General features: G+C 39.9%; 2 protein-coding genes across 10 annotated transcripts in view; one reads left to right on the forward strand and one right to left on the reverse strand.

Annotated features, from left to right (window-relative positions):
- patj (PATJ crumbs cell polarity complex component) overlaps positions 1-13,132 on the reverse strand; it is a 120,604-nt gene extending 107,472 nt beyond the window's left edge. For 5 of the 8 annotated variants that reach the window (XM_027169909.2, XM_027169912.2, XM_027169913.2 and 2 more), the window contains exons 1-13: positions 12,991-13,132; positions 12,529-12,664; positions 11,172-11,242; positions 10,908-11,086; positions 9,507-9,680; positions 9,243-9,382; positions 8,234-8,429; positions 4,657-4,785; positions 2,719-2,955; positions 1,727-1,829; positions 1,499-1,587; positions 1,024-1,165; positions 7-141 (exon numbers count right to left, since the gene is read on the reverse strand). In XM_027169909.2, the coding sequence (XP_027025710.2) occupies positions 7-141; positions 1,024-1,165; positions 1,499-1,587; positions 1,727-1,829; positions 2,719-2,955; positions 4,657-4,785; positions 8,234-8,429; positions 9,243-9,382; positions 9,507-9,680; positions 10,908-11,086; positions 11,172-11,193 (1,546 nt within the window). In that variant the 5' untranslated portion in view covers positions 11,194-11,242; positions 12,529-12,664; positions 12,991-13,132. Of the gene's footprint in view, positions 1-6; positions 142-1,023; positions 1,166-1,498; positions 1,588-1,726; positions 1,830-2,718; positions 2,956-4,656; positions 4,786-8,233; positions 8,430-9,242; positions 9,383-9,506; positions 9,681-10,907; positions 11,087-11,171; positions 11,243-12,528; positions 12,665-12,863; positions 12,883-12,990 lie in introns of those variants that run through there. The other 3 variants (XM_027169911.2, XM_027169910.2, XM_027169908.2) reach the window with 2 other exon arrangements.
- Positions 13,133-13,195: 63 nt separating this feature from the next.
- tm2d1 (TM2 domain containing 1) lies at positions 13,196-24,817 on the forward strand. Of its 2 annotated transcripts, XM_027169914.2 has the most exons (7): positions 13,196-13,472; positions 14,015-14,088; positions 14,178-14,286; positions 14,387-14,478; positions 16,901-16,974; positions 22,413-22,527; positions 24,180-24,817. In XM_027169914.2, exons 1-6 carry the CDS (start codon positions 13,339-13,341, stop codon positions 22,521-22,523), a joined length of 594 nt encoding a protein of 197 aa, XP_027025715.2. In that variant the 5' UTR covers positions 13,196-13,338; the 3' UTR covers positions 22,524-22,527; positions 24,180-24,817. The 2 variants fall into 2 exon arrangements, with proteins under 2 accessions (XP_027025715.2, XP_047666544.1); XM_047810588.1 differs by lacking the exon at positions 24,180-24,817 and having other exon boundaries at positions 13,332-13,472; positions 16,882-16,974; positions 22,413-22,461.
- Positions 24,818-25,091: the final 274 nt, after the last annotated feature.

The following is a 25,091-nucleotide window of genomic DNA, read 5'->3' on the forward strand; positions in this document are numbered from 1 at the left end:
GCTCACCTCTTGTAGATGACTGCTGTTTGATCGCTGTCTGACTTGTGTCCACTGGCTCCATCACAGAGGCCATCTGAACATCTGCCCGGACCTTGATCTCTGCAGATCTCCTCAAAGACACTCGGGATGACTCTCTGTGGACTACACACACATGCACATGCACCGCAATCAGATACAGATTTTGCTTTGGTACTTGGGCTTGAGGCTGTTTCCAAGCTGCTGCATTTTTTGACTGAACACAAAGTAAAGGAGAATTATCTACTTTCACTCACTATGTGGTAAAGAAATTTCATTCCAAGACAATAGTTAGTTAGTTAGTTAGTTAGTTAGTTAGTTAGTTAGTTAGTTAGTTATAAGCTATAATTTACTGTCACGTCAGCTACTGAGGCTATCTTCATGGCAAGAACGGTTAATAAGAACTAAAATAACCTAAAATCACAAAGAAATAAATACAGACAAATATAGACAACTTAAATTAAATTTTTTACATTAATATATGACAGAAACTCAAACTTTTTCCAGATGAAACCTTATCATTCCAAGACAATATATAGACCCATATAAATGCAAACATCTATATCTACGTCTATCTATCAATCTATCCATCTACCTATAAATGTGATAAATATTTAACCTTGGTTCAAGACAAAATGATTAAAAAAAAGATCTTAATTTTAAAACAGAATACAGAATTTCCCTTCGCTGCTTCTATTGATGAACAGTATTGGTTAGGTTTTAGTCAATGGGGCAGGTAGCAGGGTTCAAAAACGTACTGGATCATGGTTTATCTAGAGGATTTCCCACTCTACAGCTAACCATATTGAAGCTTCTCATGCTCCCTTACTAGCATGAATCGCTAGTCAGTAAGGTCAAATCAGCTAAAATATTTCCCTAAAACATTATGAGTACAGTTTTGCTTAGCATGCAACAGGTCAAACAGTTTTATAGGATATATAAGAAGTGAGGCAAGGTCAACGTGTCAACTCCTCATTCATCATAATCGATATGCAGCATGTTGCTCGCCTTTATCCAAAGAGATCTCCACGGCAGACTTCTTAGGCGAGGCGATTTTGCGGACCAAAGTGAGGTTCACAGTCTGACCCGTCTGCCTCATCACATCCAGGACCTCCTGGCTGGTGAAGCCCTGTAGGTTAACTCCATTCAGCTGCTCAGAAAGACACAAACAAAGAAAATATATATATAAATAAATCTATGTGCAAAACTGGGATTAAGAAACATCCAGAAACAAAATGACGTTATGAATACAACTAAATGCATGTAACTGCTGCCTAGAATACGTTATATTAGCCCGCTCTAAAGCTCATTATGACACATGCCTTATCTGCTGTTCACCCTATCCTTATTAAACCACAAATATGGCAAGAAAAAGACATCTTGCTCAGCTGGTGTCCTGATCTGTATATGTGAGCCTATGAGCATTCATAGACGTGTGGGGCTAATTAAAGAAGAGCTCATTAAAAAGTAATTAGCAGCCTACCGCAATTATTCTGTCATGGACCATGATATTCCCGCACTGTTCAGCAGCACTGCCAGGGATGATGCTCTTCACAGAAACCCCTAATCCGTCTGCAAAAGGTACGCATAAAAAGAAGCAGAAGGCAGGGAGAAAATGAGGAAAATAGTTTCAGTATTCTGTGTGGTGTCGGTTAATGCAAAGCTGCCCGGTTTGTAGCCAAGTGCAGTAAATATGTTGTTGTTTCTTTACCATCGGCGGTCAAAGAGTTACAGCCAACAATAGAAATTCCCAGACTCTGGCCATCTTTCTTCTTCAACGACACTTCATGAATCTCATGGCCCTCAAGGTTTAGCTGCATTAACAGCACAAAACAAAGCAGATCAACAGATGTCAACAATCAACAGCAAAATGAACCATTTTAGCAGATCGTGGGATATTTAATGTGCATCTTCAACCTGAGAATAAATATTATTATATAAATAAATAATATTAAGACAGAACTCGGACTAAACTGCATATAGTGGCTCTTTAAAACTTCTTTTGTAAAATTCATGAATGTGATGATCGAACAGAGTTTTTGAATGATCTGAATCACAGCTGGACAATATGACAAAATATCATGCCAGGATATATCACAGACCTTTTGGCCATGCACAATATGTATCACGAGATTTGCTAACAAACTGCCAGCAAAATATTTTGTTAGCTTAACACAGGAAATATTTATTGAACATTTTCTTTCCATCACGTTGGCTGCTTCCAAACAGTTTGTATTGATATCCAGAAAAGTAAAATGTTTGTGCACTGTGATATAATTCATCATAGTATACAATTTTTCAAACGACATTATATAGTTACTTCATTTTTGATGTCGAGGTGAACATTTGTGTCACATAGAGCCCAACAAAATACTACATTCGCTTTCACCTGAATGAAAACATTTCATTTTTGTTTGAAGGTTCCTTCGAAATCTATGTAGTTTTTTCTTTTTTTTTTTTATATGTATACTATTGTGATTACCATGAACTTATAATGGTTGCTATTAATTATCATCATTTTTAGTTCCTTCCTGGTCAAACTGGTGACATTCTGGATTAGTCTCATTATACTTACAACATAAAGAGGTTAGTTTTAAATAAAAAATTCACAACCAGGAGCAGATTTGAAGAAACTCCCCCCTTAAGATGGTTAATCTGGGAAAATCTCTTTGGACAAAAGCTGCATCATCTACATGACCCTACCGTTTTGCTGGTCCTGCGAGCTGGTATGGGAGGGAGCATGGAGGCAGAGGGCATTGCTGTAGGAGCGTGTGGAGGTGGTGGTGGAGGCTGTGTATTACCCAGGGGATCCCGGGCAATTAGCATGCGGACTCGGTTACCGCAGGCCTGCAACACCTGCACAACCTGCTCACTGGTCAGCCCCTGTGTAGGAGTGTCGCCAATACGTAGGATGTGGTCACCGGTCCTCAGTCGGCCGTCCTGAGATAAACATTTATGAAACAAAAGAGGAAGTGAATGAATAAACAAACGACTGAGTAATCAACAGGTCTAGCGGGACGCGTTCTGAACTAAGCGGATTTGGTACATTTGCACCGGTGGGCAAGTCTGCTAAAAAGAAATAGAAGAAAATGTCAGCCTTTCGTTCACAGCCACAAAATCAGGGGCTAAAAAAGGCATCACGTGGCAAGATAGCACACTTAAATGCCCAGGGGCAAGAATAAAAAACGAATGGTTAAAGAACTAGCCGCTGTTCACATTTTTACATGCGAGTAACCAAGTTGCCATAAAATTCAAGCTTTTTGTTTTGAATTTATTTCTGACACTTTAAAAAAAAAAAAATGAATGCCCCAGGGTTAACTAATAATGTCATAATGGTTAGTCGGTACTGGATTTTAATATCATCAGAATAAAATAAGACACCTTGAAATGAACAATTCAAGGCAGGCAAGTGAAAAAGCTCAGATTTACAACCTAATTTCACTGATGCCTCAGCAGCTGCCAAACACCGTGTAGAACAGTTATAACTGCATAGTTAACACAATGCTCACAAAGCTTTTCCCTTCCATGACTGAACCAAGTGACATTACTTTCAGCTAAAGACTTCAGGCAGGATGAACCACAAGAGGAAGAGCATCATTACACACAGACAGTAGAAGAGAAGTCTTTTTTGGGGGGAAAAGACATGAAAGGCATTTGGAGGCACAAATGTGTGAGGTAAATCTCCGAGTCCTGGCCGTGCCTGTGTGAGCGGGACAGCAGGAGAGCTTTGAGGCCTGGTGCAGCCATTAAAGGCTGAAATAGTAAATGCTAAGGATGCCCCAATTTTGCAAGAACAAAACCTCAGTTTTGACAACTTTTTTGGAGCATAAGATCCAGTGATGTGTGAAATGCAAGAGCTGTGCCTTTTGAACAAGAAGGGTTTTGTTGCCTTGGCTCTGGACACTGACTAGAGGAGAAAAAAAAGAAGCTGAAATAGAGAGAGAGAGAGAGAGTGAGTCTGTGTGTGTGTGTGTGTGTGTGTGTGTGTGTGTGTGTGTGTGTGTGTGTGTGTGCGTGTGTTTGAGTGTTCTTTGTGTACAGTCTTCTTTTACTAATCCTTATCGCTTTTTGAAGCATAATTCAAAAAGTTCAAACACACATCAGCTGCTCCCATCTTAAATTTTGTATTCTTCTGAACAAAGAAAAAAATAAAAGATCATTTTACAAGACGACCCATTTTTCATCTCTGCATTAAGCACCAGTAAGGAAACACTGAGAACAGAATAAGGTGTAATTAATAATTAATAATTAGCAGCTTTATTGTTCCTACCGAACAAAGGGACCTTTATTCCACCTTCTTAGCTTAAAAAAAAATAATAATCAAACGCTTCCAGTAACACGAATGTACGTCTTTTTTCATTCGGTGATCTGGCTTTTCTGCTGGTTGAGCGGGTTTAAGGTGGCGCCTTTGCCATGGTATCTTAATTTTATTACTTTTCAAGACCACATCATATCAGATATATTAAATCTTATGTTGTCAGAAATAAACTGAAAATAAAAACAAAACCAGGAACAAATGAGACGATGACCATGACATGATATAAGGTTACAGGAGATCATCACACTTTACACTTCAGCACAAAAAAGCTGTGCATGTGTGTTCGTAACTGTCAGATGAGGATGGAGAACATAAAAACAAACCTTATCTGCAATGCTGTTTTGTACCAGAGTGCGTACGACCACCCCGGCAGCTTTTCCACCCACAATTCCAAAGCCTAGACCTGAACCATCGTTCATCAGCTCGATCTCCTCCACATGTCCCCAATGTTCCTGTAAAACACACACACACACACACACACACACAATTAAACTATTTCTGATCAAAAACTGCTGAAGTAACTTAAAACTAGATTTGTAAAGTTCGTTGCAACAAATTTGATGTTGGCTTTGACGAGGCAATTATTCACAAAGGCCAGTGCTTTTTGGAGGCGAATGGACATAAGTGGTCAGTGTTAATTTTGGAGGCAAGTGGACATAAAACTTGTGAAATTCTCATATAAAACACCTGATGTCTTCCGAAAACCTGTGACGTAATTCCCCTCATTGTGCTGAGTGTTTTGATATATCACATGCCCATGTTGTGCAACTTTTTTATTTTCACGCGACATCATCAGCATACCTGTGAGGAAGTTCCCCTCATTGTTCTGTGTTTTGATATGTCACATGTACATTTTTTGATTTTGCATATTTTGGGGGCAGGGCTGCGGCACAACTGAAAGGCCAGTCGGTACACCAACTTTGTTCAGAGTATCACCCTAAAGGAGCTGGCCGAGTCTGGTGTAGATAGTTCAAAAGCTTGCAGAGTTATAAACCTACAAAGTTTATAATGGGAGTCTATGGGAAAAAAGGCCACTTTGAGACCCGGTACCCGAAGTACCGGAACTCTGATCGCTTAGAAAAGTAATAGCGACAAACTTCAGATCAGGCTCTACAACATATCTGCCCTAGGATGGAGTTGCTCTTGATAAATGTAAGAATAATAATAATAAGCTTATAAAGCAAAACAGAATGTTGGCTTCTACAAAGCCAACATAACTACACAGAATTTTTCAATATTTTCTTCTTACATACATTGAGGTGACTTTTGGAGGAGGGGAAAAAAAGAAAAAAAGAAAAAGAAAAGGTCAACTGACCTCAGTTAAGATCCAGTTTAATCCCTGAAAGTACACACTTAAAATGTAGAGTCAGAAAATAAAGCTTCAATAGATCAGCACTGACTGGACAAATAGCTTCATCAGGTGAGAGCAAGCATGACACCAATGCATACATCATACAAAGTCTTTACTCTCCGAACGTCACACACGCAAGTCACCGATCAAAGTGAGGGTCAAGAAGCCCCACGAGTGTCTTTCTGTAGCTGTTCTAACCCACTGTCCCACATCGTCCAGGCTTCTAATCACCACACTCTCCTTGGGCACTTATTAATGACCTGCAATCAGAGCATTTCGTTTCTCTTATTACCAGCTCCTTATCTGATGGGTGACTTCCTCAGCAATTTTCCTGCTGTCCTTTGCCATTTTCATCGCTCCCCTCTCAGGAGACAAGGCATACGCTAGCACTACACTAGACAAGAGCTATTTCCGAGATAAGAACTCGAGTGCCTGATCCCGTACGTTCTCAGTCATCGAGATCATTTCAATGGTTTCTGCTTTTCTATGTAAGTTTCTCATTGAAGGCTAAGTGGAAAATAACTAGGAGCCACAGACATTTAGTAAAACCCAGTTATCATTCTCTTGACTCTTGAGGCACTGAGACACATATCTATGTCAAATTATTTAAGCGTTTCCTGGAATAAATAGAAATAACTGCAGGTGATATATACGACTAAACAGAATAATCCAATGCACATTTTTTAAATTCGTCCAGTTAACTCGTTATTAATTTGACATCGAAGAAGAAGAAGAAATAATTTAAAATAATATTAATATTATATATATATATATATATAATATCCCTAATGAGCAAGCAGGAGGCGACGGTGGAAAGGAAAAACTCCCAGAGATGTTATGAGGAAGAAACCTTCAGAAAAACCAGGCTTAGAAGGGAACCTCATCCTCATTTGGGTGATACTCTACAGTAAATAATGTAAACGTAAATAATGTCCTTTCTACAACAGTTTATAACAGTGCACCCGAGAGCTCCTGAGGACCTAATGTGTCACCGTGAACTCTGAGTTCAGCGCAGACCTGACTGCTGATGAAGACCAGACCATACGGCTGACTGACACAACATTGGTTCAGTAGAAGGCATGACAGAAATAAATCTCTAAAGTTTAACCCCGATAGAACATATGTAGATATACATTGCTTCCCTGTTATTCCTCCTGGTTCCATAATAACGTCTGCACTAAAATGTTTTACAGCACTATAATTAGGATTCAAGGTTTTTTTTAAAGGCTTCAGAGATCAGGTTCATAGAGAGGCTCAGGCACCAGGTCACAGGAAGAAGGGTAAACATATCACAGTTAGCCAGTGTGCTATGCCTTTTAAGGCACAGAGCCATGAAGCGGCGATCCCCTGAAGCCTGGAACATCTTGCATAGAAAAATATTTTTTCAGCTGGATACGATAAAAAAAAAAAAAAAAAAAAAATACACTGAGACAGGAAAGGGGATTTGGGGGATTGTTTAAATATAGCCATTACAAACAGAACATGCTGTGGCTTTGTGAAAATAATTTTATTTACGCTTGTTAGAATAAATTTATCCATGTACTTAAATAACTGTAGAATCTAAAACTGGGATTTTTTCCCTTTGGATTCTACTTCTCAGCAACACAGCTAAGTATTTAAAAGGTGGAAGCATCGATGTTATGATAAGTTTTATGTTCCATCTACTTCCTCGTCTTTTATTTTCACGGTCGTTTTGACCAAATCGAATTTTCTACTGATTCAACGTGCCATTGCTGGCAGTTACCCTGTTACAGGCAGTCATGACATTCAATGACAGGTAGTTAAGCTGGCCAACAACCAATCAAATAAAATCCAGACTTGTGCCAAGTGCTCCGTTAAACATGACCTGATGAGGAAAATAAATAAATAAAAAATCACAGCAACAAGGCGAAGGCTTGGTTTTGATAAGCACAATGTGGCATTGATCCAATGAAATAAAAACAAAACGAGCAGCAAAGAAGCACATTAAAAGGCACACAAACAAACAGCTAAGCAAGCTAAAATAAATCTAAATAACTTAATGTATCTGCCATTAAGGTTCGCTCTCCTCGAGCCCTCCATGTGTATTCACACTAAGACCTTGACTTGAGCTGTATTTAATTAAAGTGGACGAGGGGGAACTATTGCGTTTATTGTTACAGGCTTGAGTTAATCAGCTTCATCTCATGGCTGTTGATCTTTACCAGGCTCATTATCCCTCTCAAAGATTTTATTTCTCTCTCTCGGGAGGAGGAAGTGAATCGTTCGGGCAATCACAACAGGCATTTTGTTTCTCTTCCAGCTCAGGTTGAGGGAGACAATGACGTGTGTGTTTTTCATCCCTCTAGGTGTTAGAACTTCATGTTTAGAGGGAATGTCTAATTAAACACACGATCACGAGGACTCGAGATCCCCGACAACATAACCCTATTTAATCTGAGCTGGAGGAACGGGCAGGAATGTACATCATGGGAAATAATGCAAATACCGATTAGTACAAAACACGTAAAAGATGCACTGGTGTAGTCGATCTTGGTTAATAGAGCGCCCTGTCACTGTGGTGAAATCACCTGAAATAGCCTTACTGTCTGAATGGATCCAGGTGGGAAGAGATGTGGATGAGGTGAAGAGTCTTTGGCCACTATGAGCTCTACTCGGTCCCTCTGCTGCTGTAGATAAGCAACCGCCTGCTGCTGCGTGATATTATGGTCCAGGGGAATCCCGTTGATGGCCAGAATCTGGTCGTTCTCCTGCAATCTGCCATCTCTGAGAGTTGAAAGAGAGTGTAGTACTTTATTTTGGCTAATAAAACAGATTGGGTTCTGACAAAACAATCATTATGCATTTTCTATTACATTGCTTTAATGAACCCAGATTCTTTGAATATTCAGCCCCAGACCTACATATGTTCTCACCTCCCCTGATAAACTTCTGGTATTGTACAGCCTGTTTATTCATATTGTAACATCATGAGCTCATGTCTATCGGTCACATGTTCCATACTAACTCTGATCTCTGAATTCTAGCCTATTTCTGATCATTAGCCAGTTTCTGCTAGCCAGATCTCTCCTAAAAAGAAAATGCAATCAGATTTGAAGGAAACGTGAAAGATATCACGTGCTTCCATAGAGACAGGCAAAGCTAGCTAGTCTACCTATTTGAAACGTTGTTCATGGTGCATCTCATCAGCTCACAGACACCACTATTGGCTACAATTAGCTAACACTGTCCCTCTCACCCAGAGATCACCCAGTTCCACAACCATGAATGGCTGTGGCATAGACAGCGTTTAAATTCTCCTGGTGATAGCATAAACATTACACTTTACTCAGATCAATTCACTTGAATGGGTTTAACCCAAATCTGGAGAGGAGTGACTATAAGCTCATGTATGCAGAAGAGGACACAAAGAACTTTTTTATTCTTTCTATTCATTTATTCCATGAAGGTGTGTGATGCAACATGATCAGCAGTTTAAAACGATTTTTAGTTTTAGTTTTTTTTTTTGGCAGGAAAGCATATGCTGCATATCACAATACTGTATTTTTCTGAATGAACTGCTTCATGTTACTAACTCACCTGTCTGCCACACTCCCCGTTTGCACCTGTTTGATGAAAACTCCATGAGGGCCGACTCCATCCTGCCTCAGCCCCACCACACTGAAACCTAGACCTTCTGTCAAGGGCCTCAGCAGGTTGACATGCTCCAGCTTTCTTCCCTAAAAAGACCTTGCATAGATGTAATAGGTCTGTACTGCACCATATGAATTTCTAAAACGTTCTGGCATATACAGTCAAATAAGCGGTCATCGATACTGCATTAAAGGTGTCATCAGCTCTCACCTTTGCTGTCGCATGAAGCCATCTCTGGAGCTGCTCAGAGGATGCTGAAGATGCAGAGGTGCCATTAGACACCACCGAGCCTAGACTGCTTCCAGGACGACTTGCGCTGACAATTAACTGGCCTTTCCTGGAGAAACTGAACTCGCTGCATGCATCAGGAGGTAAACAGTTCAGCTGCAGAGGCACAATACAAAAAATAAAAAAAACAACAGCATTGGTGTGCGGATATTAATTCACTATTTTATATGAGAAAAGATACAACTGACAGCAAACCTAAGAATCGGATATTTTCTTTTTTTGCTGGTTATGCAATATGTTGCATTACACCTGACTTTTTAAAATTCACTTTACACGTCAAGCGGAAGTGTTTGATACAGTACAGCGTAAAGCAATACAGGGAAAGCGATCATGGCCCACAGCCTGGAGCAGAAAAAAAGAAAAGCATGAGGGAAAATCAATACATTCCTCTGCAGCTCTCCCTACTCCCAAACAGGTAATGTATTAATGACCTTTAGACTCACATTGTGGAAACTTATCAGTCTTCTGCTTATTTAGCCTGGGCTGACGGAGCAGGTTCCTGGCCATTTCATCAATACATCTCAGACACGGCAGTTACTCAAATCAAGACAGTAGATATTAAGGCTTGATAGATCCACAAAAAAGAAATTCACCACCACCCGTCTCTGTATATACGACAGGATTTCATGCAACGCATTCATAGGCGCTTGTCTGACCTTCCTAGCACTTAGAATATGAAGCTTTCGTTATTGCCATTATCTTAATTTGGCATGTGGATTGTTTATTGTGGAGAAGGTTCTTGTGTCAATAAAAACTCAGGCTGAATACAAATTGCAACACAGCGGTTTCAGCTTCTCGGTGTGTTGGAGTACAGAAGTGTGATGCATGCCTATATAACTAGAGAAAACTGCAGTAGATATGTTAACCGTTCTTAATGAATAAATACCAATAATTAAAATACCAACTAATCATAACACGATCATTACCAATAAATCTAGGAGAAGTTTGTAACAGTGAGTGGAGTCCAGATTAAATCTCATTTATCAATTGCGAATTTTATGAGTGTGATCATTTGTGTAGGAAAGTTTGTCACATACACAATCACACAGTATGATTTCACGTATTAAAAATTTTTACAAAAGACAAATATAAAAATAGAGCCAATATGTTTACATATTACACTTTATTTTCTTGATCATTTTTAAGTTCATTTTATTTCATTTCTTCTGCTTTATAAAAGCACTTTGAGATTTCATCAGGAGGGGTGGAAGGTGCTTCACCAACAGTATGTTCAGTTATGGGCCAGTCTAACAAAAGCTGACCGCTGTAGATGGGTGTGTTGCCAGTTGTGTGGGCTGTGTGATAGAGGCAGAGATGTCTGACCTGGTCTTTAAGCTGTTTCAGAGAGTGCTGCAGGGTGATGATGCGGTTGAGCAGAGGGCTCTGTAGTGCTTCCTTTAGCGTTCCTAGCCTTTCACTGTGAGTCCATTCCTCACGCTGAGCCAGCTTAGACTGCAGCCTTTCCACAGCCTGGAGCACCTGCTGCCGCTCAGCTGATGATACTTAACACACACACACACCTCACAGGCTTAATACAGTACCGGCATTAAAAATATTTTGCAACAAATGGGTAACAATCTGTGATACCTGTCGGCACATTTTCGTACATCACTCTTTCATGAAGAGCCTGAAGCTGGGGATTCAGTCAGGATAATTACCTGTATAGAACACAAGATTTTCATTTCAATTCAATTGATTCAATTCAAACTGATTTGAAATAGTTCTATAATGATTTTAAAAAGGCAAAGAACCTTTGTAAAAAAAAAAAATTTAAAAAAAAACCACAGATGTACACTTAGATCTCTAAAGAACAAGCCATAAGGTAAGAGTGGCAATAACAAATACCATAAAATGTGAGGATGAAACTGGGGAGGAACCAGAACCATGAAAGCAAAGAGAGAATGAGAAGCTTCTTCCCGCAGGCCATTCATAGTTTAAACCGGGAAACACCCAGGATCTAGTACTGGACCTCTCCCTCCATCTTCACTGTTTTTCTGCACACCTTCTTTGCACTATGACACTTTAACTCTGGGCTTGCACAGCACAGTGCCACTTTATACACCTTATACACACACCATACTGCACATAGACACTTTAAGGACTATCATTAAAAACCATATGCATTTATGTATATACATTATTTTTCCACACATATTTTAAGATTTATATAGTTTTTATATAGTTTATACTTTTTATTTATCTATCTCCTTTTGGTTTTGGTTTTATTTTTTATCCCTAATTGCATTCCCTTTATGCTTGAATACCGAACAGATGCAAAAAAGCATTTCACTGCATGTCGTACCCTGTATGTGTGTATATGTGACAAATAAAATTTGATTCGAAATTTGATTTGATTTGAACCAAGAGGGAACCCTGGGTCTATGTGGAATGAGTGCAGGGACGAGCACAGGACAGACATAATGATTGCAGGTCATTGCTTAGGTACAAATCCAGTCTATTATAGTCCAGTCTATTATACTGACTAAGCACTGGTGATACTTTTCTAAACTGTTTTTGGGGTATTAGAAAAAACTTTAGACAAAAGTGCAATGGACACTTTTTTTACTATATTAATTCTTTTTTCTCCTTATGTTTAACTTCTGTTCTATGTATATGTTCTGTAAAGCTGCTTTGAGACGAAGCCCATTGTAAAAAGCGCTATACAAATAAACTTGAATTGAATTGAAACAAAGCTTTCACTCAGAAATTAAAATAGAACTTAACATAGATATACCTGAATATACCTGTTATTGAGTGCTTACTAAACAATGTTTAATTATATCTATTTGACGTTTACAATCCAGATGTTAAAGGTTAAGTTTGGTGTCAGCGGGGTGTGTGTGTGTGTGTGTGTATCAGCACCAGCTTCGGTTAGCCTGATGAGCTAATCCGTTAGCATCATTTATTATAAAACCAAAGCGAACAAATTAGTTGAACTACTTACAGTCGATGTTTAACCGGTTCAGTCTAGATTTCGGAACGATCTGTAAGTTCGGGTGAATAATGACAGTCGTCCTGTTAAGGCTTTGTGTCCTGGAAGCGACGTTTCAGCTGAGATTTGGGCTGTTTTTAGGTTCTACCTGTCGGGCGGAAGTCAGAGGAGGTTCGTCATCTCACCTTAAACCAGGAAGCAAGTTCACTCACACAAACTAACAGCGCTTTACCAACATTATTAAGCAAAATCCAGTCAAAATAATCCACACACAAGCACAGAATTATCAAATGAAGTTTGTTCACATAAATAGATGAAACAAAGTTCATGTTGGAATACAGACTGACTCTTAACAGGTGCTTCTCTCACTTTGGTGCTGTTACTGAAACTCTTACAGCTCTAAATAACATCCTTTAACCGTTCTGAAACACATAAACTGTATATAAAAGGTGTACCAGCTGTTAATGCACTAACCGTGTGTTTCTTTCTAACTTTTAAAACAAAAACAATGGCTGTTATTGTATAAAACGTTTAGCCTCCTCAGCTAGCTAGCTTTGATCAACATCAGTGGAAAGTGGAGGTAAAGTTTGCTCACGAGCTCCTAGCAAAACAATGAATTAAGAAGTTTCACGAGAGATACGTTTACGTCAAAGTTTATCCGAACTCCATTTCCTAGATGACGTATATGCAAATAAACAATGGAAGGTTTAAAATAGCTACAACTTTGCGCGGATAAATTTATCTTGAGAGAAATGTAGTTAGTTTGTCTCTTTAAAATCAAATCACGTCACGTGACGGTCACGTGATCACGTCATTTTCAACATGGCGTCTCCTCAGAATGGTTTGTTTTGCTCTCGGTTTATACAGCGAGCGGTTTTTTTCTTCTGGTTTTGCTGGACTTCAGTTCAGAGCTCCATAAATGACGTTGAAAGCTGTGACAACCTCCGACCGGGACAATATCCTTTATGTACTGAAAGGAATAAGATACGAGTACTTTCTGTGTGTTCGGTCGATTGCTAGCTAGAATGCTAGCTAATGCTAGGCAACAACCTCATCCCTAATAACAGTCGTAAATAAATAAAAAATAAATCCGTTTGGGATCAGCCTTAATTATTTTAGCCAGATTAATAATGGATAATGAGCCGATGAAAATGAGAGGAATGGATTTAATTCAAATGTTTTAAGACATGAAAAATAACATGTATGCTGAAGACACTGAAGCATATATATATATATATATATATATATATATATATATATATATATATATATAAGAATATATGATCTTGCTCTCAACCTTCTTGCTGGGTTTCATTTTGTTTAATTATAATACCAACTATCTGTATAATACTAACTATCTATTTAAGCTTAAACATGAGAGATAATATAACTGGTTACAAATCTGACTTCCAGGTGAACACATGACATTTTGCTGGGTGGAAAATGTAAATGTAAAAATGAAAAAATCATTGTAACTTTATTCTTGACATTGTCCCAAGTATCTTTGCAAAAGCCCTAAAATAGATGATGCAACTCAAGAACCTGAGAACTGCAAAGATCTTGTGGCATTGGGTAAGTAAATCACATTAATCTCCTTTAGTTTTGGTGGGAATTGTAAGTGGAATAGTCTAAACTTGTAAACTACTCTTTTCACTGTTTAGTGGAATGCCTTCCTGCACCAAACATCAGCTGCTTGCTATCAAATGGGACCAGGTTCAAGTTCAGTGGGGAAGAGGTTGGATTTAATAAAAGCATCCCTTGTCGTAATGTGTACGTCAAACCACCTTCATTTTGTATAGCCATAAACTAAACTCAGTACCTGCCTTTATTAGACATAATAGACATAAGATGATGTTTCTCCTTCTATTAGGACTGGCTATTCCTATAAAGTGGCAGTGGCTTTATCCCTCTTTCTAGGATGGCTGGGTGCAGATCGCTTTTATTTGGGATATCCAGCTCTCGGTAAGTCTCTAAGATCAAAATATACTAAGCCACTTTTTAAGCGAGGGGAGTGAATGTTATATACTAATAGATTGGTTCCTGTTGTCGTCTCTTTATATAGTCAGTATTGGATTTTGCAATAACCTACCTGTTATTGCAAACTCCACAGGCTTTGATATGCAAATGAGCCTCTTAAACAAATCCATCTAAAAAAAATAAAAAAATTGAAGTTATCTTTAACCACAAGAAACAGCCCTTCAAATATAGAACTATATATCATCGTTTTGTTCATATACTAATATAATGTTCATACTATCCATATTTAAGGCACCTTTCAGGTAATTCAGTGTCCAACAACATATTAGTCATTTAACTTCCCTACATTGTTGTATCTCAGGTAGATATTACATTTATTGACTTTTCTGGACTCAAAACTCACACTGAGTTACACTTCATGTCACAATTCGGTCGTTATTTTGCTATTACATTCCTTCACAGTTGAATGCAGAATCTGATTTTGAGATCACATTACAGAATGAATCTCCTCTTTCTCTGTTTATTTGATTACTCAATTTCATTTTAATCAATTGCTGTTTAGCTCAATGTTGTGACTTCATTGATGCTGGTATAGTTCCGAGTGTCTGTTCATTTGACGGAAAATAATTGTCATGAGGAAATTCACATATGGAACAAATATACTGTGCATACATGTTATAGTAATCTATTGAGTGACTGGTCAGTATGACTTATTTTACCATGCCGGAGTTGTTTTATAAGTGTTTTATTCATCTAAGTCCACAGCAATTTGCTAACAACAAGGCAACTAAAAATGCAGATACTGACTTTTACAAAGCATTTAACAATATGGACATCTTTCTCCTAACAATTGTATTAACAATTATGTTTTTTTTTTTGTTTGTTTTTTATGTTCTATAACAGTATTTTTAAATCCAGCATGATCAGCCTCTCCTGACAAATCAGGATGTAAAAATCAGCAGTTCTGTGGTGTTAACTAGCCTAAAATATAATGCAATGCTTATGAATTTTAATAGGAACACCAGCTCATTTATTCAGTTATCTAATCAGCTATCATGCAGATACATAATTCAGTTAATGTTCACATCAAACATCAGAACAAAGAAAACATGTGATCTTAGTGACTTTAACCGTGTCTTGGTTATTGTAGCCAGATGGGTTAGTTTGAGCATTTTAGAAGCTGCTGATCTCTTGAGATTTTCACACACGACACACTGTAGAATGGTGCAAACTTCTAAAAAGTCATCGACTTATTAGAGAGGAGAGCGAGTGTATGTTGTAAGGGCTAAGCAGTAAGCAATTGTTGTCCACAACAATGACAGAAAATGAAAAGTACCCAATCTAAAAGTGTAATATTATGTGGGATAGTAATGCTTTTTCTTTCCTTGTTACCAACGAAAAGGTTATGTATCAAAGTTTTCAAACGTCCTTCCATACCCCCCTGTGTAATTATTAACAAAACCTCATCAGCAAACGTCCATTACATTGCTTGCAGGTTACTGAATTTTCTTTGCGAAATTTAACATTAACATTATCTCACGTAGAGGAGCTGATGATTAATACGTTCCAGCCACAGTGAAGTGGGACAGCATAAGGCTCCTTTTCTTCTCCTCTCCATGTATTAAGAGCATTCCAATCAATTACGCACCTGCAAAAGTACAAAGCACGATGGTAGCTAAACACTTCCTTTCTTCGCTGGCTTTTTGTGAGAAGCAGGACCACACAGAGCCAGAGCTGAGATCTGCACCTGGACTACTCTGACCTGCGAGCTGCTGCGCCTTTCAGCTCTTAACACACGACCTGGCACGGCTGAACGTGCTCTCTTTTGATATCAGTGCCGGAATCAACACGATTAAGCCGCTCAATGACCAATTATCAGTGCTATTACTAATGATTAACAGTAATTATGTTTAAATTACTAGATGGGGGAGGATTAATTAATTGCAATTCTCTCAGACCCCTAATGGCTTAAGCCAAACTAGGTATTCACTCTGCATCCCAATGGCTGTGACTGGAATGCAAAATAGTGCCTTTTTTCATTTATGGAAACAAGTTAACACATCATTATCGCAAACAATGACAAATGCTGTTTTGGCTCTTCACATGGTCACCGTTTTGGAAATGTTTTCAGCAAAATGGGACCCTGGGCCACAAGCTGTTCCCCATTTATTGTCTGCAGTTCTGGCTTTATTCACTCTCGCTTATTTCACCTGCAAAGTCTTGGGTGATTTCTTTCCGGAAAAACCTGCTGCAATCAAACAAACCCTCTTCATGGGTGAGGATGACCTCTGAGCACTGCATTGTATGGCCCAGCAGTTCACAGGGCCTGATAGTGAATACAGCACATGGCCAGTGGGTGGTTAAGAGACCCGTAACAGTTGATATTAGATACTGTGTGTGTTTCCAGGGCTGCTGAAGTTCTGCACTGTGGGTTTCTGTGGAATCGGAAGTCTGGTGGATTTCATATTGATATCCATGCAGGTATGTATGACTTAAATATGATTCTGATTATCTTGATTACAGTAATAACTAAACATGCTATTTTCACGAAATGCATGCGTCTTAGTACTTCCTATATGCCCTGGTCTGTTTTTGTTGTTTTTTTATGTAGAATTCTGTGAGATGATTGAGAGGTTTTATTCTAGTCATGTTTATTGTTCTGTCTTAATCACATTAGTCGAACAACCTTTGTAATTAAAGATCGCCATCGGATCAGTATTAGATTAAATTTCCCAGGGACAACCATTTTCACACGGCACTATAAATAGATTCAAATCCTCCATCGTAAAAAAAGACAAATGCATATCGATTAGCTAGCCATTTCCCCCAAAAATACATTTCTGTGATTTCTGTGCAAACTTTTCAGCAAGGATTAGGGTATGATATGCAAACAGAGAGACCGCTTTAAACACTAGTTCCAAAGCCCCAGTAGTGCTTCTTTTGTGTTTGTGAGAAAGTGTGTGTGTGTGTGTGTGTGTGTGTGTGTGTGTGTGTGTGTGTGTGTGTGTGTGTGAGAGAGTTTGTGTTTTTGTGCTCGGTAGCACCTGTGTCGCTGTGCTGTCTCCTCTGGGGGCTCGTTCTCCGTGAGAGAGGCTAATGAGTGTGTGGTTTGTTCCCCCACCCCACCCCACCCCACCCCTTCCACGCTCCAGTTGGGCACATGGCCCCCCGAGCCTCCCCCCGAACTCACATTAAGGCCCCCTGAGTCTGATGGGAGAGTAAGAAAGCCAGTCCATTTGTCATCTCGTTAGTCCTAACCTCACCCTCTTCATCCTCATTAAGCTCTCCAGGCCTGAATGAAGCTATACATACGTAGGAGAAGCATGTGCTCAGCCCCCGCACTCTCCCGCCTCCTGGACAGATATTCATCAAAAGCTTGTGCACATGATGAGTGATGACTCTGGGAATAACTATTAGAATCGGGCAATACTGTAGAGATTTCAGTAACATTTAAAAACATGCTGTCACGACGGCTGGTGGTGAAAACGTACATGTAAATGATTTAATGCATCGTTTCCTGCCTGCAAGTTGACCAGCCAGCAATATTCGTTTTACAGATGGACTGAAGCAGGCATGTAGTGCAAGAACACGCTTGTTCAGACTGTAATATACACCACACATTCATAGAGGTATGTGCTGTAGTAGAGCTCATGACACCTCATTCCACCAGACACACACTGCACTGCTTACAGTGTAAAGTTACATTGTCTCCACCGAAAACCTTTCCACGTCTAGACTAGTCTTTTAATCTGCCTTTGGAAAGTACATGTGCTCTTTAAATGTGGTGTCCAGTGTTTATACTTATCTCTGGGTCCATCTGTATTATAGCACAGTGAAATGATAATGTTCAGTCCTGTTATAACTTAGCTTCCTTCCATCAGTTATAAAACATCAACACCGGAGACTCCTTCCATATAAACATGTCTTCCCAACTAAAAAGTCTAGTAAAAAGATGTTGTTTTTTTATTTTGTAATAACCATAATACGTGTCCCTGTGCAAGCAACATAGAAACAATAACAACCATTAATAGAAACCTGTGATTCTATGTACTACATTGTAATATGGACCGAACCACTGTCAGAGCTGCTGGTACAGAAAATGAAAAAGAATTAAGCATTCAGCAGCACTGCGCTTCACCCATGAACACATAACTCTATAGATAGGTAAAAACAATAACCATTATATTCAAACAATAATTAAATGTTCTAAGCATCCTGAAAAATTGTACTTTCTCATAGGAATCACTCAGGTGTAGATTTCTGCTGAGAACCTTTCTCACCTCAGTGCAATTGAAGTTTTTTTAAAAGTTCTAAAATGGCGTTTTATTCAACATTTCAACACTGGAGCAAATAATGAAAATGTATCTTAGGGCTGGGCGATAAAACGATAACGATATGTATCGCGATAGACGTGATCGATATCAATAAAAAATGTGTTAGATAAAACGTTCAATATTTTTTATTCATCATCAGAAGAAAACAGAGGTTGCGAAGCAAGTTTGATTGCATTAACAAAGGCACTCACTCTCTGGTAAACTAGCAACGTAGGGAGTGACACGCTAACAGCCAATCGTGTAACAGTATCATGTTTGGTTGAGCCATATCGTTGTTTCATGCTGGTCTGCTGGATTCCTCTTCAGTAACCGGCGATTGATAAGCAGAAAATGAGTGCAATAAAAAAAGTCTACGATTAAAGTAAAAATAACTTGGAGTTACTTTTTCATATTTATGCAGGTTTTATATTTCAAACAATGTTACTGTACAGTATCAGGGTTTTTTTATTATTATTATTATTATTATTATTACAGATGATCTCAGTCTACCTCAGTTTTATTTATGTTTACAAAACCCTGCACATATTTTCAAACACTTTATTCACCAGAAGGTGAACAGCTAGTGAACTTCCTTGCACTAAACCTGCACTAAATTCTCAGGTTTCTCTATGTTTATATTTAACACTTTGCACTATTTTATTACACTTTACTAAGCTTTTTTACATTTTCTTACATTTTGCACCTTAAATGTTAAGAGATAATTGTCAAGTGTTCATTGTGACTTTAGACTTCTGTTTACATTTTATTTATTTGAGTTTTTCATGGTTGTTGACATTTCTGTCTTAATAACTAATAAATAAACTAATAAATTATGATCAGAGGAAGGTCAAGTTTAAAATAAAAATGTTTAAATCTAATAAAAAATATCAATGATTATCGATATCGACTGATATGAAACACTGACATCGCGATACAGTTTTCAGCCATATCGCCCAGCCCTAATGTATCTGCTTATTCTAGGCTCTATAGTGTCAGTGTTTTCAAAACTGTATAACTTTGTACATTAGCAATGTAATAAACCTTTTCTTCACAGGATGTAGTCCCCTTTTTCCCTGGTCTTGTGATAATCACACATGAGCTACAGATTTGGTAGCTTAGATTAGAGAAAAAGATTGTATACCCTAACAGCACGTGTTGGAGGAATCTCCCTCATTCAGAGGAAAGAACAGCTTCCTGTACATCCTCTCCACTGACATGCTCCTCTACCAGCAGAGAAAATAGAGCAAGTTCTTTTTTATACCATGGTTTTGTTTTTTTTTTAAATGGCTCCAGCACTTTGATTAACAGGGGCTCTCCAAGCGTTTATTGTTCTCTTAATGTCTTATTGAAGGCCCTGAGAGAGCAATGCTTTTAAGAAGTGCGGCTGGCACAGAGAGCTGCCGCACACTTACACTCTCAATTAGCTGTAAGCTTGTCCGGGCGCTCCGTTTTTAAAGCATGACACTTTTGATAAAGAGTATCGCTTCCCCCGAGAGCCCATTTACGCCCAGCTCTTTGCGTTACAGCACCATATTTTAACTCTGACTACCTCTGCTAAGAGCAGTGTTGGCCAGGGAATGTGTCTCTCAGAACTAATGAATAAACACCTCGAACATGTTGTTATTATTTATATTCATCGATTGTGTCCCTCGAGTCTGGAATCATTAGGGGCTTTTCGGTCTAATGCCTGAAGATAAATGATATGTAAGTTTGCAGTTTGTTCTGATAAATCTGAATGAGACAGAAGAGTGTGTTTTTGCACACAGGCGTGTTCTCTCATAATCCCCAAACAAGCGGAGAAGTCAAAGCGCACTCCATCATGCTCTGTCAGGCTGGGAGGAAATGACTGCTTTTGGTCAGACGAGGTCTTATCTGGACATGGTAGAACTGTGTGTGAGTGTTTGTGTGAGCGTGTTTGTGAGCGTTTGTTTGTGTGTGCACATTTGCGTATGTGTGAGAGCGCGACTGCGCGTGCGAGAGCGCGTCTGCGAGAGCGCGTCTGCGTGTGTGAGTGTTTGTTTGCGCGCGTGTGAGTGTGTTTGTTTGCGCGCGTGTGAGTGTGTTTGCTTGCGCGCGTGTGAGTGTGTTTGCTTGCGCGCGTGTGAGCGTTTGCTTGCGCGCGTGTGAGCCTTTGCTTGCGCGCGTGTGAGCGTCTGCTTGCGCGCGTGTGAGCGTCTGCTTGCGCGCGTGTGAGCGTCTGCTTGCGCGCGTGTGAGCGTCTGCTTGCGCGCGTGTGAGCGTCTGCTTGCGCGCGTGTGAGCGTCTGCTTGCGCGCGTGTGAGCGTCTGCTTGCGCGCGTGTGAGCGTTTGCTTGCGCGCGTGTGAGCGTTTGCTTGCGCGCGTGTGAGCGTTTGTTTGCGCGTGTGAGCGTTTGTTTGCGCGTGTGAGCGTTTGTGTGCGCGTTTGTGAGCTTTTTTGTGAGCGTTTGTGTGCGCGTGTGAGCGTTTGTGTGCGCGTGAGCGTTTGTGTGCACGTGTGAGCGTTTGTGTGCGCGTGAGCGTTTGTGTGCACGTGTGAGCGTTTGTGTGCGCGTGAGCGTTTGTGTGCGTGTGTGAGCGTTTGTGTGCGCGTTTGTGTGCGCGTGTGAGCGTTTGTGTGCACGTGTGAGCGTTTGTGTGCGCATGAGCGTTTGTGTGTGTGTGTGTGCGTGTGTGTGTGTGTTTGTGTGAGCGCAAGTGAGTGTGTGTGTGCGTGTGTGTGAGAAAGAATGTGAGCGCACGCGAGAGAGTGTGTGTGAGCGTTTGTTTTGTGTGCGCATGTGAGCGCGTGTGTGTGCGTGTGCGTGCGTGTGTGTGTGTGTGTGTGTGTGTGTGTGTGTGTGTGTGTGTGTGTGTGTGTGTGTGTGTGTGTGTGTGTGTGTGTGTGTGTGAGAGAGAGAGAGAGAGAATGTGAGCGCACGTGAGAGAGAGCGTGTGTGAGCGTTTGATTCAGCGAGTACCTTCACCCACATCTAGTGTGTGTTCTCATTATCAGTCGGAATCAGAGCAGAGGCGGCTGGGCAGGATGCTGAGTGAGCAGGCCTGCAGGAAGCCATTATGCTGAACTGACTGCAATGATCTCAGAGCTGGATGAGGCCCAGGAGTAAGCTGTGGGCTCAACACATTGCCAGTGCCAAATAAGAGAACTTAACATCAGATTCTCTGCCTTTAATTGAAGATTTTAAGTGAACAAAGTGTAGTCAAAGATTTGCCTTGACATGCACAAATCTATTCCCTAGAATCTGGTTACTTGCGAGAAAAACCATGTGCAGTTTACATCTCACACGTGAACTTACCATATGCTATAAAAATGAAGAAAACTGTTACAGTCCAGCAGCAGCCTTCTTAGGAATTTTGTGCAGTTTTTGGTAAATTACTCTTTTTAGGCCTATCGTAGATTAAACAGATGAGCATAAATTTGTAATCACACTCTGTTAGAAAAATGTATTTATACATCATCCTTAAAGTGTTCTGATAACAGACATTTGGTGTCTGATATTTCAAAGCTATCATTGTCACATGCTCAAAGCACATACATGATCACATCTATTATATTGGAGACAAGTAGAAAATTGTGTACATTTGGTTTCCTTTAAGTATGTAGTTTATTTTTTTTTTCCTTCTTTAGATCGTTGGTCCATCTGACGGTTCAGATTTCATCGTGGACTACTACGGAGCGAGACTCGTACGGCTCTCCATAACAAATGAGACGTACAGACGAACACAGAGCTCTCTCTGAGGAGGTGAGGAGGCCCTAAAGCCAAGAAACATTTGTTCTCTATTTGTCCAAGGCTTAACTGATAAAATCCATTACATGAAACTGTGTCAGAGAGCCAGGAGTTTGGAGGCTTGTGGGAAAGCGGCATACTTGTGGGGAAGGTTCTTTAGGAAGGAGACTGCTAGAGGAAAGTTGTGAAGGTCGGGGCAGGAAAATGACCTCTCGGGGTATGAAAGCAAGCTGGCAGAGGAAGGACACACTCACCTGTGTTTTTCCCCTGCACCCTGTCCCTCAGAAGGAGCCTTATTCATGGGAAGTGTGATTAAATTTCAGACTCTCCAAAGCAAAGCTTGGGAAAGCTCGACAGCACCGTAACATTTCACTTAGTGGCGTAATCTCCAGAGCAATGCATAGGGCACTTATAGTTTTAACAGTTGTACTTCAGAAGCATTGTAGGTTTTGGTCACCAGTTCCTTTTGCTGGGTGTGCATAAGCATAACTTCTGTGATAAGCACAGTATAAAACATGGGCGTGTGTGAGTATTGTTATGGATTAAATATAACCTATGATGGTGTGAATTTATGTGGACTGATGTAAAGCGGAGTTAATTTACCACCATATGTATTTGCTTTCTAGAATTGCATATCATGCAGTGTTTTTTTCCTCTTAAGCCACAGTCATTTATTAACAGCATATATATAGCAACATTATAGCAGCTATGAACAGTCACCAGACTCTCTATTCCAGTGTTGCTAACTGGAGACTCCTTCCAAAATGTTCCATAAACATCTTACAGGACACATCACCCTATCACCAGTATCACACTGTTAGATTATGTATTGTGACCACTATACAAGCCTGTGGCTAAGTTCTCACCTATGGATGTAACAGTATAGCAGGACTTATTTAAATAAGCCTGTGGTATGAATTGATGTCACTGATGTCAGAGCTGCTGTTCTACGCAGAAGATTAATTACCGCCATCTAACCAATCAGAACCAAAACAATCTTTCTCTGTTGAAACGTTTTCATTATTGCGCGCTCCATGTTTAGTGTTAGCCGCATCATTACTAATGGCAGAGAGACGTGGAACGGTCACATCTGGTAGCCATTAGGAGCTCTATAGCATTTGTAGCTGGTTGGAGTGACTCCTCCTCTTTCTCTGCCCTTCTCTTTGTCTCTCTTTCTGCTTCTGTCTGTCTGCTATTGATTCTCTATACATGTCTCTCTCTTTAATGTATATAATTCCCAGTAGTCTTTACAGCTTTCTAATCTGTACTACTAAAGGCATAGTTGCTACCACAGAGCCACAATTCTGATTTTTATTTAAGAAGAGCGGAGATGTTCAACAGCAGGCCTGCGCCTGACTTAGTGAGAACAAAGAGATCCTACAGAACCCTCAAACTTACAATAGAATCAGGTTTCAATTTCAATTCCAGCCTGTCAGAGCTAGTTTTTCAGTGTTTACCCAGAGGATGAAAGTGAGTCAAGCGCTCCATGTGAAGATGTTTTTTTTCTCACAAAAGGAAAAAAATAAGATACATTTTTAGCATGGGAGTCATCCCTAGCCATGTGTGTGTCTTCCAACTTGTGGAAAAAACACATTTATCTTCCTGATGTGTATTACTCCGAACCCGCTTCCAAACATAACAAAGTTTTTCCTTTTCTCCGCTTGTAGGTGGCTGGAGAGGAAGGGCCCGAAAACCTGACATCCAGGATTGTGTCGTATAAATCTCACCAATTCCTCCTTTTCACCTGGGAAGACACGGGCATGACAGAAACCTGTGTGTGTGTGAGAGAGAGAGAGAGGGAGAGGGAGATAATGAGCGAGTGAGCGAGTGGACTGCAGAGGATTGTAAATAGAGACTACAGTATGACAAACTTCTCCAAAGTGGATAAGCCCACCTTCATTCCTGCGTCTCCTCTCGCCCTCATCATTCGTCCGTCTTTCCTTTGACTTTGAACAGAATGTAGTTTATCCTTTCTAACTGTTGTGCAATGGAAATCTGCCTCACTGAAGTTTATTTAATGAAATATCCACCTCCGACTGCAGTATCATCACAAACATGTCACACAATGAGACAAATGTCATTTTATAAACTCGGTTATAACGCAAGCAGAAATCCAATATGTCTCAGTAAAGTTTGGTTTGATTCCATATAAACCTCATGGGAAGCTCAAAGTTAGGCTGCGTAATGCATAGACTATTTATGGACAATAGATTGGGTTAGATTATATTGTTCTGAACTATTCCCATAAGACGTGTCTGTTTTGTCTTTTTTATTTAAATGATGTAAATAAAGTTTTACCAAAGTGTCCTGCTTGCATTTTTGCGTTTCTTATTTAGTACAAAAGCAGGTACGAGAGGTTAGCACATGCTGAGGCTTCCCGTGTGAAAAGTGGCCATGTTTTTCCCCTCTCTGATCTTCAGAAAAATCTGTGTCAATGCAATGTCAAGCGCTCCTTCAATTTCACTAGAGTGCGTCTGCTGGTCTGCGTCCACCAGCTCACTCTCTCCGTCATTAATACAACCTCCAATGGAGTCAGCCACTTCATCACACTCAAGTGATTGCTGCATTGGCCTGTCAGA

This window comes from Tachysurus fulvidraco, chromosome 2 (assembly GCF_022655615.1).
Source record: "Tachysurus fulvidraco isolate hzauxx_2018 chromosome 2, HZAU_PFXX_2.0, whole genome shotgun sequence".
Taxonomy (NCBI): Eukaryota; Metazoa; Chordata; class Actinopteri; order Siluriformes; family Bagridae; genus Tachysurus; species Tachysurus fulvidraco.

What these genes read in the sequence shown, in the direction of transcription:
- tm2d1 (XM_027169914.2), top strand. Translation starts at nt 13,339, where the DNA reads ATGGCGTCTCCTCAGAATGGTTTGTTTTGCTCTCGGTTTATACAGCGA. An exon ending in CAAAGATCTTGTGGCATTGG is followed by an intron (nt 14,089 to 14,177) that starts GTAAGTAAATCA and finishes TTCACTGTTTAG; the next exon opens with TGGAATGCCTTCCTGCACCA. An exon ending in AGCATCCCTTGTCGTAATGT is followed by an intron (nt 14,287 to 14,386) that starts GTACGTCAAACC and finishes TCCTTCTATTAG; the next exon opens with GACTGGCTATTCCTATAAAG.